The sequence below is a fragment of the Haematobia irritans genome, chromosome 2 (genome assembly GCF_050003625.1).
Source record: "Haematobia irritans isolate KBUSLIRL chromosome 2, ASM5000362v1, whole genome shotgun sequence".
Lineage (NCBI taxonomy): Eukaryota > Metazoa > Arthropoda > Insecta > Diptera > Muscidae > Haematobia > Haematobia irritans.
In genome coordinates, this window is record NC_134398.1 from 195,674,430 (window position 1) to 195,686,845 (window position 12,416).

Consider the following 12,416-nt stretch of genomic DNA (forward strand, 5'->3'; position numbering starts at 1 on the left):
TTCTTTAGAAAAATTTGTCAAAATTTTATTTCTATAGAAAAGTTTGCCAAAGTTGTATTTCTATAGAAAATGTTGGCAACATTTTTTCTCTATAGAAAATGTTGGCAAAAATTTTTCTCTATAGAAAATTTTGGCAAAATTTCATTTCTACATATAATTTTGTACAAATTTTATTTCTAGAGAAAAATTTGGCAAAATTTTATTTCTGTAGAAAATTTTCTGAAAATTTTATTTCTATAGAAAAGTTTGTCAAAATTTTATTTCTATAGAAAAGTTTGTCAAAATTGTATTTCTATAGAAAATTTTCTCAAAATTTTATATCTGTAGAAAATTTTGTCAAAATTTTATTTCTGTAGAATCTTTTATCAAAATTGTATTTCTATAGAAAATTTGCCAAAATTTATTTCTATGGGAAATTTTGCCAAAATTTTACTTCTTTTGAAAATTTTGGAAAAGTCTTATTTCTATAGAAATATTCTAAAAAAAAAATCGTTTCTATACAAAAGTTTGCCAAAATTTTATATCTATATGAAATTTTGCAAAAATTTTATTTCTATGAAATATGATGCCAAAATTGTTTGTCTATGGAAAATATTCTTCAAATTTTATTTTTATAGAAGATTTTGGCAACAATTTATTTCTATAGATATTTTGTCAAAGTTTTATTTCTATAGGAATTTGCGTTAAAATTAATATATATTGAAAATTTAGTCAGTACCCTACGGGAAATGGATCATCCACAGGACTAGTCCCTGGTGTGTATGGACCAGTCCCAGGTCTGGTATGGAGGGGACCGGTCACTTTAACATGGGTTTGTCATTGACATGATAAATTTACACTTTAGGACACGTCTTGGACTCATTCAAAAGGACACGTCCTGGGACAATTTAGTAGGAGCACCTCTTAGACAGGTACTCATGAACCAGTCTAGGACAAACTATTTGGAATCTGTTACCTTTTTGGCACGAATCACATCAAAAGTGTAAAACTTTCGAACTATGTTGAACAATTTTCAGAGTAACCGAAAATCGTATTTCACTAAATGTGAAATACAATTAATTTCAAGTGAGAATGGAAATCAATAAATTATGACTATTTAAAAATTGCGACAAACTGGAGCACCGGAACAAGTCCTGTGATATGTCCGTCAGTGACAATTTGCACCAATTTCCCGTAGGGTATTTACAGAAAAAATGTACGGTATGATTAAAATGTTCATGATTTGGCGCCAATGATTTATTTCTGTACTTTTAGTTTAAATTTTCTTCCATGAAAGTGTGTAATTTAGTGAGTGTTAGTTAAAAAAAGAACAGTGTCTTTTTACTTTTTAATAATGCTTTGTGGAAATCTCAAAATGTGGAATACAATTTATTTCAATTTCCGCACGACTTAGTTCATTCTTCCTATTATACAGTTTATTTTTTTCCGGTGTAATTGTTTTTTTTTTTTATTTTTTCTGAGGAACAAAATGCACCCCTAAATCTTATATTTTATAACATTAACATTAAACCCCCTTTCGTCAAGAACATCATAATCAGTGTTCGCCGAATGCGAAAAGTATGGAAATATAGAGAAAAATAAAAACACGATAGTTTAATATTTTCAATATATAACAAGAGCAGAAGGTTTTATTAAGGTGTTTTCTATTATAATTAATGGTAAACAATATTACCTATAATTTCCAACGATATGGATAAATTTGCAACCGCACCAATTGGCTTATCGATAACAAGTAAAGTGAGAGATGCTCTCAACCAAGATGGCGGAAGGCGGGGCTTTTGACAAGATAAATTAATATTCACATTATGACATTTCTACTCTGGCAGGGATGTACCAAAAAGTAGTATACAAATTCTAACGAACACTATTAAGTCCAATTAATCTTTACTCGAACTTAAACATTGCCGGCCGCCTTGCAACATCAAGGTATGTTGTAACTAAAACTAAACTTAAAATACAAAATGAGGCTAAGTGCAGTGCAAAGTGAGTTTCCTTCAGTTCATTTACCATAAATCCAATTTATTAATTCATTTATCTTTTCAAATTCAACCTAAGACTAGATATTACGTAAGGTCAGAAGGGGACCTGGTAGAACCCAAAAGGGGGGCTCTCGCGACAATATATCGATGGGTCAAAAGGGGACCCGTTAGAACCCCAAAAAGGGGGCTCTCGCGAAGAGATACAATAAACGATGGCCAAAAGGGGGCCGTTAGAACCCAAAAGGGGGGCTCTCGCGCATTTACCCTAGCAGTTACACAACCCGGACAGAACCCAACCGAAGATTGTATAATGAGCCACCGGGAGACCGGGCGACGTATACACCCTATGTGTTATGATTCGCCCATACACCTCAGGACCAAAAACGATCGCAACCCGTCCCACTCGGTAAAATTGCGGATCTGCCAAAGGTAATCCCAAAAAGGATTCCTTGATCCGTTCTGGCACGGCTTCGGCGGGGGTCAACACACGACCTAGATCGTGCACACGAGCAGTAAACGTCAGTCGCTGCTCTGGATCATAAGCGGACGATACTGTCAACCGGCAAAATTGGACCCCCTCAATATTTGTAACCGGTAGCCCTAAGTTCTCGACCATAGAACGACAGATTTGGCTTTGGCGCGCGCAGTTGTCGATTACTGCACGGACCGGAACGGACACACCATGGGGGGACACGCGGACTACGAGGCTGGGCGCCAGAGTAACGACATTCTGCAGAGGCAGAACTCCGACGCCGCCAAAATCGGAATATGACCGTGCCACAGCAAGATCGGACGGACGATTCGTATGGTTCCCACTACGAATCCGCTGAGCAGACCTCGAGCTCCCATGTTCAATTCGAGGCGCCACAGCCGCAGCGTGTAACAAAACATTGTGGTCCCCGGAGCAACTGGGGCACCTACGCCGGCTAGGACAATCCTTCGACTGGTGGGTCTGTGCTAGACATCTGTAGCAATAGCGATGTCGTACCACCATACGTATCCTCTTCTCAATCGAAAGAGAGAGGAACTTCCGACACCGCCGCAATGCGTGACGACCTCCACAAACCCTGCAAACCAATTGAGCAGGAGTTCGACCAACATCAGTAGCCTCTACTACAGCAGGCGCCACCACGGGCTCATCCACAACTACCGGAGGTGGACTCTCAATTTCTTGGGGCGATAGCTGAACCTCCGGAATGGCAGGCGACGGTATCGCCATCGGCTCCTCCAACAATGCCCGTTCGACCGCCGACATATCAAGGGGGCACGCAGTATCATCATCCGATTGATCCATAATAACCTCGAAATTTTCCAAGTCGTCAGCGAAGCACGAGGTATTTTCCATGATACTGCGAGAAAATATACGAATTACAAAGAGTTCGCCGAAGTGTCGGTCAATGAGACCAACTTAGCTATAGGTCGTCTTACAACGCCATTCTCCGTACGTATATCCGCGACCCGAATGTGACCATCTACGCCCGGGTGAACCGACACGACTCGACCTAATTTCCAAGAAGTTGGTGGAAGCTGTTCATGACGAATAACGACTAGGTCATTTACCATAACATCGCGCTGAGGAAATTTCCACTTATATCTCATATGCAGATTCTTCAAATATTCCTCTTTCCAACGTACACAAAACTGTTGTGCAAGAGCCTGTACCTTACGAAACCGATTCACCAACGAAAGAGGCTGTTCGGTTATAACTGGCTCAGCAGGGGCGAGTAGAGGGGCACCTATAAGAAAATGACCCGGTGTCAAAGCGTCAAGCTCCTGCGGGTTATCCGATTGGGGACAAAGAGGTCTTGAATTCAAACAAGCCTCAATACGAGCCAACACCGTCGAAAACTCTTCAAACGTGAAACGAACATTCCCTATTTGCCTTCTGAAATGCAACTTAAAACTCTTCACCCCAGCTTCCCAAAGGCCTCCCATATGAGGCGCACCAGCTGGGATAAATCGCCACGATAGGCCCTGGTGTGCAAACTTAGAGGACACGACATCACTGCTTCCCCTAATTACATCCCGGAAATTTCGTTCAAGCTCACGCGACGCACCGACAAAATTTGTCCCATTGTCCGAGAAAATGGTCGCAGGACAACCCCGACGAGCAACAAACCTATGAAATGCCGCAAGAAAGCCGGCAGTCGACAAGTCGGAAACCGCTTCCAAATGAATCGCCCTAGTAGCAAAACACACGAAAACGCACACATAACCTTTAGTTATGCGACAATAACGTCCGGTGAACGACTTCACCTCAAAGGGGCCTGCATAGTCTACGCCAGTCGTCGTAAAAGGTCTGTCGAGAACAGTTCTTTCCGGAGGAAGAGGAGCCATCACCTGACTACAAACCCGTTTCCTCTCCAAAAGACATGGTTTACACCTATGTATAACCGAACGAATAAGATTCCTCACCCGAGGTATCCAGTATTCTATACGAAGAATACGCAACATCAACTGATTTCCTCCATGAATGGAAATCAAATGAACAAATTCCACCAAAAGCTTCGTGAATCGACAGCTGTAGGGCAAAATTATAGGGTGCCGCTCCGAATACGAAAGAATAGGCGAGCGGCTCAAACGACCATACATCCGCATTACACCCATTTCATCAAGGAACGGGTTCAAAGAAACAAGTGAACTGCCAGTACCTAACGAAGACCTATCCATCAAGTCCTTATATTCATTACCATAATTCATTTTTTGAGCAAGCACTATCAAGCGACTTTTAGTTGCCCTAATCTCCGACGATGATAAACTGTGATCCGCATAGCTACAATCACGCCTATGAGCGGGATGCGTCCGATAAAAGAATCTCATAACATATGAAATAACACGCAGCGCTCTATCCAGAGAAGAAAATCTATCGAGAACATCCTCGTATGAATTAACGAAAGAAGCATGTGCCTTCACAGACCGAATTTCTACGTCGGTGTCAAAAGAGGAAGTGTCACGAACCGGCCATTCCGATTGACTACACGATAGCCACTGAGGCCCATGCCACCAAAGTCGAGAGGCGGCCAAATCCGAAGGGGACACACCGCGGCTGCCAAGATCAGCAGGATTATCCTCCGACCTCACATGATACCAATTCGTACCACCGACGTTCTCCTGAATGCGACATACCCTATTCGCGACAAATGTTGTCCAAGCCGAAGGCGTTTTCTTTAACCAGGCTAGTACAATAGTCGAATCCGTCCAACAATAAATTCGACCAAAATCAATACCGATTTCTCGAATGACCGTTCTTGCGAGTTCGGACGCTAAAACAGCGCCGCAAAGCTCCAAACGAGGCAAAGAAACCGATTTCAACGGAGCAACTTTCGTCTTGCACGATAGCAAATTAACGACAATCTCGCCATTCGGGGCCAAAACTCGAATATATACTACCCCCGCGTATGCCTTAACCGAGGCATCTGAAAATACGTGAAGCTCGGCCGAAGTGCACGGTGTGTAACGAATCCACCGAGGAATATTTATCGAATTGACATCCGGATAACTATCTACAAATTTTTCCCACTCGGATGCCGTTGCCGAAGGCAGTATTTCATCCCAGCCGACGCGATCAAGCCAAACCTTCTGCATGATAATCTTTGCCACAATTATCACTGGACCTAACCAACCGACAGGGTCGAATAATTTCGCGATAGCCGACAACACTTCCCGTTTAGTGTATCCACACCTTTTTGCTATAGGCTCGACCGCGAAGTAGAATGCATCCAATTGAGCATTCCATCTCACACCCAATGGTTTCGAATTGCTAGCCTCGACAAATGCCAGCAATTGAGCATCAACCAAATATTCCGGCGGTAGTGAATCTAAAATTTCTCTATAATTCGATGTCCATTTCCGCAGTTCAAATTTAGCCGTCGCAAGCGCCGCGATTAATTGATCCCGAGCCATTATCGCAGTTTCAAGGTCATGAGTTCCGGTCAAAACGTCATCAACGTACATACATTTACGTAATATATCGGCCGCGAGTGGAAACTCCTCCTCAGTGTCTTCAGCTAACTGTAACAGTGTCCGTATCGCGAGATATGGTGCACAGTTTACACCGAAGGTCACCGTTTGTAGTTCATAGTCCTGGACTGTCCTTGTCGGAGAATCCCTAAAAACAATTCTCTGCAACGGAGCATGAGAAGAGTCCACTCGAATCTGCCTATACATCTGTGTAATATCGCAGTTGAACACGTATTTAAATAGTCGCCATCGCACAATAAGAAGGACTAAGTCCTGCTGCAAAGTGGGACCTACGTGAAGGATATCGTTAAGACTATTCCCGTTGGACGTTTTATTAGACGCATTAAATACGACGCGAAGTTTGGAAGTCTTCTTCTCGAGGTTAATGACAGGATGATGTGGAAGATAACACGAAAGTGTATCACTTGCAGAAATGGCGGATACTGGCCTCATGTGATCCAAATGCAAATATTCTTTAACAACACTATCATAAACTGATTTCACGTCCGGCCTTTTCGATAATGACGATTCATTACGATAAAATTGCCTCAAAGCAGTTGTTCGGGACTCACCCAAATATCCACGAGGACCGAGCTCTTCCTTTAGCGGAAGTGTAACTATATATCTACCTTCCGAATCTCTGCGCGTTGTCCGAACGTAATTTTCCTCACAGAACTTATCGGAGGGGGACAAAACCCCTTTACGTGGTGTTTCCTCCAACTCCCAAAACCGTAAAAGCGTTCTATCTAAATTTTCCTCTTCATCAACCGCTATAGTCGTAGTAAATGTTTGAATTTGCGATGTAGAAATCGGACCCGTTACTAGCCAGCCGAAAACACTGTTCTGTGCTATCAATGATTGAGCCGCAATCTGCCGGCAACCTTCTAATAGTATTCTCGGGTACAAGTCAGCGCCTAGTAGAATATCGACCGGTCTCGACACGAAAAGATTCGGATCAGCTAAGCGAATATCCGGAATCTGAGACAAAACTTCCTGCGACACCGTAAAGGAAGGTAAATTCCCGGATATAGATTGGAGCACTATAGCCATAGTTTCCAACAAAACCGACGCGTTGAGTGGAGATCCGATTTTCAAATTACACATTTTACTCGATTTGGCCGAAATTGCGCTATTTACCACCGAAATTGTAACATTAGCCGCGTGAACCGGTAGTTTCACCCGATTTCGAAAGCGTTCCGTCAGAAACGAAGATTCTGAAGCGGGGTCAATCAAAGCGCGTGCCGGATATGAAACCCCATCGTGCATGATATTAATCATCGCAGTTCCCAAAAGCACGGCCCTATTTTGCGTCGTATGAAATGCCTGGCGAGGTAGGCACGCCGACGAGGTAGAAGGTTGCGGCTGATCAACCGAAGGCATAGTTCTCGGTTGAAAACTAGCCGCTGAACTCGACAAGGTGTTGGTCGAACCCGTCGCCGAAGTCGCGCTATTAGACGGCGTAGAATCGCGATGCAATAGCGAATGATGTCTCGAATTACATTTTGCACACGAATATTGTCTTGGACAATCCTTCATCTCATGACCTTTCATTAAGCAATTCAAGCACAACCGGTTACGTTTTACCACTATGTAACGTTCCGATACCGAGAGTTTACCAAATTTAACGCAAGCCGAAAGTCTATGATTATGTTTAGGACAAATAACGCACTTAGATTCCGACGAAGCACGCGACGATTTAGAAGAAGACGCATTGGTAAAATGCGCTTTTACCTTCTTTTCCTGAGAACGCTTCGAAGACGTGTCTTCCCGCAAATCATGCAAACACATCAACGTACGAACCCTTTCGGACAAAAAAGCGTCTAAATCCGCCCACGACGAAAGGGCTGATTTGTCCCTAACACTCTGCTCCCAAAGAGTCTGTGTGAGCCGCGGCAAACGTTGAAGGCAAATAAAAACGAGTATCTGGTCCCAATTATCGGTCGAAACTTCGTACGTATTCAATGCCGAAAGACAGCCATTGATTCCACGTTGAATCGATTTCAAACCCGCACTTGTCTCTACCGATACTGCCGAAATTGCAAAGAGAGACTTAAGTTGATTGTGAACTAGAACCCGCTTATTGTCGTATGCATCAACGAGGGCCTTCCACGCGAGGGCAAAACTTCGATGTGTCAGCGGAAACTTCGAGACAATTTCCCTAGCTTCGCCACTGGTCTTCCGCACAAGATGACACAAACGCTCGACGTCCGTTAATCTTGAATTGTTAACATAAACTGCTTGAAACAAATCCCGGAATGTAGGCCAGTCTAGAAAATTGCCCTCAAATACATCCGTATCGCACGGTGGCAACGCCAAATTGTGAACCATATCACAAAGTGGAGGGCCACTAACGGCCACTTCACCCCTAAACCCGGCTTTGCCATTAGGCAGCGACTGCCCATCCCGATCAGCCGGTATCGAAGTAGTCGCGTTATTAGCCAAAATCGCTTCGGATCCTTGAGTCGATTTATGAGACCCGATACTCCGTCTCGATGCTGCAACGACCGAAGACGCAGACGAAGTGATCGATGATCTACGTGACCGACGAAACTGGCCCAATTTTCGATTTATCGCGGACAAACAATTCATATAAGCCTGATGGGACGCGTCATATTTCCCGTCCACCGATTCAATATCGCTCGTTTGCGTTGTTCCGGCACCCTGTAAACTAGCCACGCATTCCTCAAAGCAATCCTGAACCTTTGTCCACAACTTCCCCAATTCCTCACTTCGAATCTCGAGGCTATAGACGTCTAACTCCTCATCTTTCATGGCATTAAAATGGGCGTGGAATTTAATAAGAGCGTCCGAAACGCGAATAAAGCGATCAAAGGGAGATACAGACATTCTAACTTTACGTTCAACTACCAAATTGAAGAATGTAACCAAATACGAAATTACAATATAGCCAAGAAGCAACGGCCAATAAAATTACCAAACTCAGACAAGGTTCCGTTCAATAAAAATAGCAAAATACGCAAAAGTAACTCAAATTCCGACCAAAACGAAAAAACACAATTTTCACTATCAAAATAAATCAATCCGTATCAAATATCAAAACGCACTTTATCTCGAGTTACAAAGATTAATTCGAGTCCACAACTCGCGAAAATCCGACAAAAGATCAAACGTTCCCAGAAACCGAAAATACTGAATGTAGGGTGCACAAAATATTACCCCCGAACGCTTGACACAAGAAAAATTATAATAATAATAATAATAAACAAAGGTATAAATAAATCAATAATAATAAATACCTGTCCAATAAATATTCAAAATTTACCAAATATTTGAATGATCGAATAATTTCTCTCAGTGTGAGAGCGTAAAAGTTTCAAAATATACCGAGTTTTAATTCAAGCCCCGATTCCAACCGGGAAATATTCAAACCTTTGAATTCAACTTGAATTCTAATGTGGGAATTACACGTAGTGTATAGCCCCCTTAAGAATTCAAATGATGATCGATATCCGATAACACGATAGTACGAGATGTGCCCGATTAGTCACTATACTATAGCAATCGACTAAGAGCGCAACACTGATGAGAACAAAATAAAATAAAAGCTTTTGTATGTTCTCAAATGTATGCAAATGAACGAAACAATAATTAATAAATGAAATTTCAGCACAGAAAACGCGAAAAAGTGGTGAATATACGAAACAAAGAGAGTGATATATGTGTATAGTGAATATTAGTGTACGAAAGTGGTGAAAATATGTACTTTAAGTTATTTCTCTCCGAAATTATTTGCACAGACGTCAAAATGGAAATACAAAAACAAAAACCTTGAATGCGTTTTGCCGTCGGCAAATGAAAATTTACTTAAAAACAATGAAAAACGATATTTTCACGCAAATAAAGGCAAATAAACCACTTTAAATAAAAAAAAACACTAATATTCACTGATATCACTGAACTTGTACACCACTTTTAGGAATATTTATAATAAAAACCGATCGCGTAGCGTTGTAAAACAACCTTTTTTATACCCTCCATCATAGGATGGGGGTATATTAACTTTGTCATTCCGTTTGTAACACATCGAAATATTGCTCTAAGACCCCATAAAGTATATATATTCTGGGTCGTGGTGAAATTCTGAGTCGATCTAAGCATGTCCGTCCGTCCGTCCGTCCGTCCGTCCGTCCGTCCGTCCGTCCGTCCGTCCGTCCGTCCGTCTGTTGAAATCACGCTAACTTCCGAACGAAACAAGCTATCGACTTGAAACTTGGCACAAGTAGTTGTTATCGATGTAGGTCGGATGGTATTGAAAATGGGCCATATCGGTCCACTTTTACGTATAGCCCCCATATAAAGGGACCCTCAGATTTGGCTTGTGGAGCCTCTAACAGAAGCATATTTCATCCGATCCGGCTGAAATTTGGTATATGGTGTTGGTATATGGTCTCTAACAACCATGCAAAAACTGGTTCACATCGGTCCATAATTATATATAGCCCCCATATAAACCGATCCCCAGATTTGGCTTGCGGAGCCTCAAAGAGAAGAAAATTTCATCCGATCCGGCTGAAATTTGGTACATGGTGTTGGTATATGGTCTCTACTAATCATGCAAAAATTGGTCCACATCGATCCATAATTATATATAGCCCCCATATAAACCGATCCCCAGATTTGGCTTGCGGAGCCTCAAAGAGAAGCAAATTTCATCCGATCCGGCTGAAATTTGGTACATGATATTGGTATATGGTCTCTAACAATCATGCACAAATTGGTCCACATCGGTCCATAATTATATATGGACCCCATATAAACCGATCTCCAGATTTGACCTCCGGAGCCTCAAAGAGAAGCAAATTGCATCCGATCCGGCTGAAATTTGGTACATGGTATTGGTATATGGTCTCTAACAACCGTGCAAAAATTGGTCCACATCGGTCCATAATTTTATATAGCGCCCATATAAACCGATCCCCAGATTTGGGTTGCGGAGCCTCAAAGAGAAGCAAATTTCATCCGATCCGCCTGAAATTTGGTACATGATATTGGTATATGGTCTCTAACAACCATGCAAAAATTGGTCCACATCGGTTCATAATTATATATAGCCCCGTATAAACCGATCCCCAGATTTGGCTTGCAAAGTCTCCAAGAGAAGCAAATTTCATCCAATCCGGTTGTAATTTGGAACATGGTGTTAGTATATGATCTTTAACAACCGTGCCAGAATTGGTCCATATCGGTCCATAATTATATATAGCCTCCATATAAAACGTTCTCCAGATTTGACCTCCGGAGCCTCTTGGAGGAGCAAAATTCATCCGATCCGGTTCAAATTAGGAACGTGGTGTTAGTATATGGTCGCTAACAACCATACCAAAATTGGTCCAATCACACAAAAATTGGTCCATATCGGTTCATAATCATGGTTGCCACTAGAGCCAAAAATAATCTACCAAGATTTTATTTCTATAGAAAATTTTGTCAAAAGTTTATTTCTATAGAAAATTTTGTTAAAATTTTATTTCTGTAGAAATTTTTGTCAAAATTTTCTTTCTATAGAAAATTTTGTCAAAATTTTTATTTCTATAGAAAATTTTGTGAAAATTTTATTTCTATAGAAAATTTTGTTAAAATTTTATTTCTGTAGAAAATTTTGTCAAAATTTTATATCTACTTTGTCAAACTGAATTATATACGTATTGGATCGATCTTTCTTGATTTAATATATACCACGTATGGACTTACATACAATTTAGAAGATGGTGTTAGGAGGTTTTAAGATACCTTGCCATCGGCAAGCGTTACCGCAACTTAAGTAATTCGATTGTGGATGGCAGTGTTTAGAAGAAGTTTCTACGCAATCCATGATGGAGGGTACATAAGCTTCGGCCTGGCCGAAGTTACGGCCGTATATACTTGTTTTTCTTTAAATGGACGGACGACCACTATATTTGTTGTTGCACCGACCGCGAACTCACTTTATAAGGGAAAATGCACTGCACTTACCTTATAAAACGATGAAACAGATGTTGAGGATGATGAACTGATTGGTTTGAGTTTAAGGTGAAATTGATGACCAGGTCAGGTGGACTGTGTCTATAACAAAAACCAAGAAAAACACCGGTTAAACCAATTCTTCCACTCCGAAGTCCAATTATCCGGTACGAATGGATCAAAATGTTCGCCGAATGCGAAAAGTATGGAAATATAGAGAAAAATAAAAACACGATAGTTTAATATTTTCAATATATAACAAGAGCAGAAGGTTTTATTAAGGTGTTTTCTATTATAATTAATGGTAAACAATATTACCTATAATTTCCAACGATATGGATAAATTTGCAACCGCACCAATTGGCTTATCGATAACAAGTAAAGTGAGAGATGCTCTCAACCAAGATGGCGGAAGGCGGGGCTTTTGACAAGATAAATTAATATTCACATTATGACATTTCTACTCTGGCAGGGATGTACCAAAAAGTAGTATACAAATTCTAACGAACACTATTA

The 12,416-nt window shown here is 41.2% G+C and overlaps 1 protein-coding gene across 1 annotated transcript; it reads right to left on the reverse strand.

The window, feature by feature from the left end:
- Positions 1–1,592: 1,592 nt before the first annotated feature.
- On the reverse strand, positions 1,593–12,122 carry LOC142226883 (uncharacterized). The gene is made up of 2 exons (XM_075297123.1): positions 11,913–12,122; positions 1,593–3,328 (listed from the first exon to the last, which is right to left on the reverse strand). The coding sequence occupies exon 2, from the start codon at positions 3,322–3,324 to the stop codon at positions 2,245–2,247; it is 1,080 nt and encodes a 359-aa protein (XP_075153238.1). The 5' UTR covers positions 3,325–3,328; positions 11,913–12,122; the 3' UTR covers positions 1,593–2,244.
- Between the last annotated feature and the right edge of the window lie 294 nt (positions 12,123–12,416).

Coding starts and splice junctions, on each gene's coding strand:
- LOC142226883 (XM_075297123.1), bottom strand. CDS start 3,324: ATGGAAAATACCTCGTGCTTCGCTGACGACTTGGAAAATTTCGAGGTT.